A 4,176-nucleotide genomic window follows, 5' to 3' on the forward strand; every position below is an offset into this window, starting at 1 on the left:
ATGGAGTGAAGCCGGCGTTGTCTGTAGCCGTTGTCTGTAGCAGCGAAAACGGCACCTACATTCCCGTTGGCGGAGCGAAATTGCATCTACATTCTCATTCCCAATAAAACATTACGAAAAGCGCAGCAACGCAGATGCTTCGTCACGGAACCCGGCGGGCGTTCAAGGTGTGAGCGGACGTGCCTCAGAGATAAAACACAAAGAAAGCCAGCGGGGTTCGCCGCGCCTGCCCATTGGGGGAGCGGGATGTCACCGCAGGTGCGCCGTGTGCGAAAGGAAGAAGTGGCGCGCTGCTTGTACGAATGCATTGCCTGTAGGAATGCCCCCCTTTCGCATTCCTACTTGTAAACAATCTTAAATATCCCTGCCATTTTTCTTCTTTTTTTTTGCGTTGCGCGCAACGCGGAAGTTTTGGTGGACCAAGTTGGCTTTACGGAGCGGTGACCTGTCTGTAGGTATACAGACAGGTCACCGCTCCGTAAAGTTAGTCAACTTCCTTGCCTACATTTTTAGTTTCAGACTTCATTTCAAGGCAGCCGTTACGAACATAAAAAATAAATAATTGTACTTTAAATCAAAACGCTGAACTAAATGACTTGCAAGGTCAAGGTTTTTAGGCACTTATTCATTCGTCTTCTTTTAATAAAATAAACAAAGCAAAAAGTGGCCGAAGGCGGATGATTTTGCCCTTTCTTGAAAGGCGCCGGGTGAAACAGACTTGCTCATTTTTATTTCGTTTGTTTTCTTATTTTAGAATGAATCTTCCGAGTAACCCTGACGTTTCATTACGTCGGAGCTTGCGCATAGGTCGCGTAGCAACTGGAGGAGTTCATATAAACAGAAACATCTTTCAAAGCGTAGCCTGTGGAAGAAAGCATATGTGTTCATCCGTGAAAACACGATGAAAGCAAAATTATCTGTCCTCGCTACGTTCGTTTTGGTACTTCACGAATCGTAAGTCATATTCGACTTCGTTGTATCGAATGCATTGTGCAGCCTGATGCCATTATTACGTAAAATTGACCGTTTATAACTAATATTAGTGGTCGTCCTCATTTATAATATAAATTCATGCAATGACACAAACTAATAATGTAAAAAAGATTAAAAGCTTTTTTTCGGGGGGGGGGGGGGGGGGGGGGAATGGGGGGTTGTTGCTTTAGACACCCGCATAATGCAATATGATACCGCCAGTTATCAGTTTGCACTCATAGTTATACGCACACAAGCATAAATTCCGCTTTGAGAGGGATAAAAATAATTTTTCGCTGTTTTTGATTGTATTGAAGTTCTAGAAGTATATCATTGTATCCTGAATTAGAAGTTAATAAATAATTAGAATAACCCACTTCCATAACCTACTGGGGAAGTTTACTGACCGTGGCTTCGATATGATCCGGACTAAAACATTTATATATTGTTTGTTGTTGTTGCTTTTTTTTTTCAAAGATTATCATCACTATACAAAGTCAGTATAAGATACCAGCTTTTTTTCTAAATCTAAACAGTCTTCTTTTTTATGCAACCAAAGAAATTACAAGGTTTGTAGGAAGTAAATTGAGGTTGAAATTCTCGCTGCCTTGATATAAATCGGAATATAAATCTCTAATGTGTTTTCATCTCTTGGATTTGTTTATTAGTGTTTATTTGTAAATGCTTGTGACCTTCAACTTTCATATATTGACTGATCATAGCGTGGCTTCCAGAAGTAAATAGCAAAGCGCTCACGAAATATCTTGCAGCTATACCTCTGAGTAATATAAATTAAAAATATAGAAAACTAAGAAACATCTAGTCACATTAATTGGCTTTTTTTTAGCCCTTCAATGTACAACGTGCCTATAAACTTACAATAGACCGTGATGCAACGTGTTATTTTTTTTATTGTTATAGAATTTCCGTATTTTTTTACGTAATGCATTGTCGTTAGCTTCAATGGCTAAAAATGTATCGAAGCCCCTTTCAAACTGATAGGCCACTTTGCTAGTGCCAGGTGTAACCTGATTAAAAGCTTACTACAAACCTAACTTAAGCTGGCAAATCTTAATTATTAAATCTTACCTTATGACATCATCAGCGCTGTTGTTTTTTTTTATAAATTCTTAAATAGAACGAACACGCATTTGTTAAATTTCGTTAAAGGCCGACGACCAGACTCGAGATTCTGCGAGGCAGAAGACCCTCCTCTCCACGCCTTCGGGCGAGGGAAGAGAAGGATGGAAAGAAGGGACCAAGAGGGGCGGGCGTGGGTGGAAGGGGTAGGAGGGAGAGGAGGAAGCGGGCGAACATGGGAAAGCGCGAACTGGTCGTCGGTTTTTAAAGTTGTGCAGGTTTTCTGTGTCTTCTTTTTTTCCTTTCTTTTTTTCTTTTTTTTTTTTTTTTTTTGTAAACAAAAAATGAAGGAGTTTATAATCGTGCGTTTTCTAAACTGTACAGGTATGGTATCCTCGGGAGCTTAGTGCCACAAAAATCAGGAGCTGCTTTACACAAGTGTGGAAGAATTACTGGATTCATAGTGTCTACAGTACCTACAAATTCGAGAACAATAACTGTTACGCGTTCAAGCTGGACCTATAAAAACGTAACAGCAAAATTTGAGTACATCGGCAACTATACTGGTCACGAAAAGTGTCTTTCCAATGTAAGTACAGCCCACCAAACAAGGTGTTTTTTTTTTGTTTTTTTTTTTTAATATGAACGAAAATATTGTTCTAAAAAATAGGAAGACATGCGATTTAAAAAAGCAAAATAATTTCAATCGACATATTTTGCTTTTTTCTGGGGCAGACCGTATTCGCTTGGGGAAATGATTTTGCAATAAGCTTTTGATCGTATGTGATTAACAGACAATATGTTTCTTCCGCCATGGTGCCAAACGCGTGGTATTGACGATAATCGCTATTTGGACACTATCCAGCTCCTATGAGGACAGACGCTGTTTTCCAGAAAAAGCTTTTTAATCGACGCCGGTTTATTGAACTTCTTAGTGGTTGAAAAGTAGTATTCTAGCCCTGTACATACGTACCCGCCTCCAAAACAGGGCTGGCAATTAGTTTCTCAAGATGACATGAATGTGAGCTTGCGGTATGCACTACAAAACAAAATAAACTTTTAAACTTAGCACGGCATCGAAATGTTTGGTATATACTTATTTCTGCATTTTGATCCACGCCAAATAATATGTTCGGAGTGGAAGAGTTAAAACAAATATTCAATAAGGCAAGCGTGAAATTCCATACTAAAGTGGTGAAGTTTGCTCAATTTATTTTACGTAAACTCATTTATTTCTGTTTTTACTTCACTTTTAGTGTGATCCATGCCACCCAAGACCTTGCACTTGTAGACCAGAATGCGAGTGCCTGCCAATGAAGGGTTATCCAGCTGTCGGACGATGTGTAAAAAAGGGAACTCCTTTACCTGACGGAGTCGAGAGGGGAGAGCGCCGATGTAAGAAGAAGCAGGGCAAGAAAGAAAATGGAGGACGAAGAAAAATTAAAGATATTGAGTAGAAGAAAAATAGTAGAAGAGAACGAGAAGGAGGCAAAACGAACTGAATATTGGGCGACGTAGATTAAAGTCTGGGTCAGCGTCGCTTCTTTACACTTTTTTATATAAAGGAAATCTCAAGTACAGTCGACTCAGCCGACGCTCAAAGAAGTAAAATAAAACAGCTCCTTATATTATCCCTCGTGTGGTAAAACGCAAACTCAAAGGGCTGCTTCACATTTTGTTGCTTCTAGTTTTCTTGTCCTCGGTTGCGAAACTCTGTTCATTTACCGGCAGTAATGTACATTTAAGTGGTCTTTTTCTTATCAATATCTGGGAAGAAGTTAATTTTGCTATAAAAAGCTCTAGCTGTAGCTAACATTCTCGGATCACATATGGTTGTAATTTATTTCAACGACATGGCAATGTAAACTTTCTTTATTAAGCGATAGACGGCGTGAATTTACGTAATTACATAATGAACGTGTAAAACATGTTAGCAGATGAACTGTACAAGTCATTTGCACCTCCACAACATATACACTAGACCAAGGTTGGCCAAACGGAGATATGTAAGTATCTATGTATAAAAAAGAAGTTAGAGAAGCGTTTGAACTGGGGGATTACCGCAGTAAGAAGGGACCAGACCTTTTCTTCGATATCTTTAATCTAAGCTGGTGTTGGCGAATA

At 39.4% G+C, this 4,176-nt stretch overlaps 1 protein-coding gene across 1 annotated transcript; it reads left to right on the plus strand.

Annotated features, from left to right (window-relative positions):
- The first annotated feature begins 901 nt into the window (after positions 1-901).
- LOC121837414 lies at positions 902-3,509 on the plus strand. Its single transcript, XM_042293037.1, has 3 exons — positions 902-954; positions 2,437-2,641; positions 3,309-3,509. The coding sequence occupies exons 1-3, from the start codon at positions 902-904 to the stop codon at positions 3,507-3,509; spliced, it is 459 nt and encodes a 152-aa protein (XP_042148971.1).
- Positions 3,510-4,176: the final 667 nt, after the last annotated feature.

This window comes from Ixodes scapularis, unplaced genomic scaffold (genome assembly GCF_016920785.2).
Source record: "Ixodes scapularis isolate PalLabHiFi unplaced genomic scaffold, ASM1692078v2 PGA_scaffold3__209_contigs__length_174095766, whole genome shotgun sequence".
Classification (NCBI taxonomy): domain Eukaryota; kingdom Metazoa; phylum Arthropoda; class Arachnida; order Ixodida; family Ixodidae; genus Ixodes; species Ixodes scapularis.

What these genes read in the sequence shown, in the direction of transcription:
- LOC121837414 (XM_042293037.1), top strand. Translation starts at nt 902, where the DNA reads ATGAAAGCAAAATTATCTGTCCTCGCTACGTTCGTTTTGGTACTTCAC. An exon ending in GTTTTGGTACTTCACGAATC is followed by an intron (nt 955 to 2,436) that starts GTAAGTCATATT and finishes TAAACTGTACAG; the next exon opens with GTATGGTATCCTCGGGAGCT. An exon ending in ACGAAAAGTGTCTTTCCAAT is followed by an intron (nt 2,642 to 3,308) that starts GTAAGTACAGCC and finishes CTTCACTTTTAG; the next exon opens with TGTGATCCATGCCACCCAAG.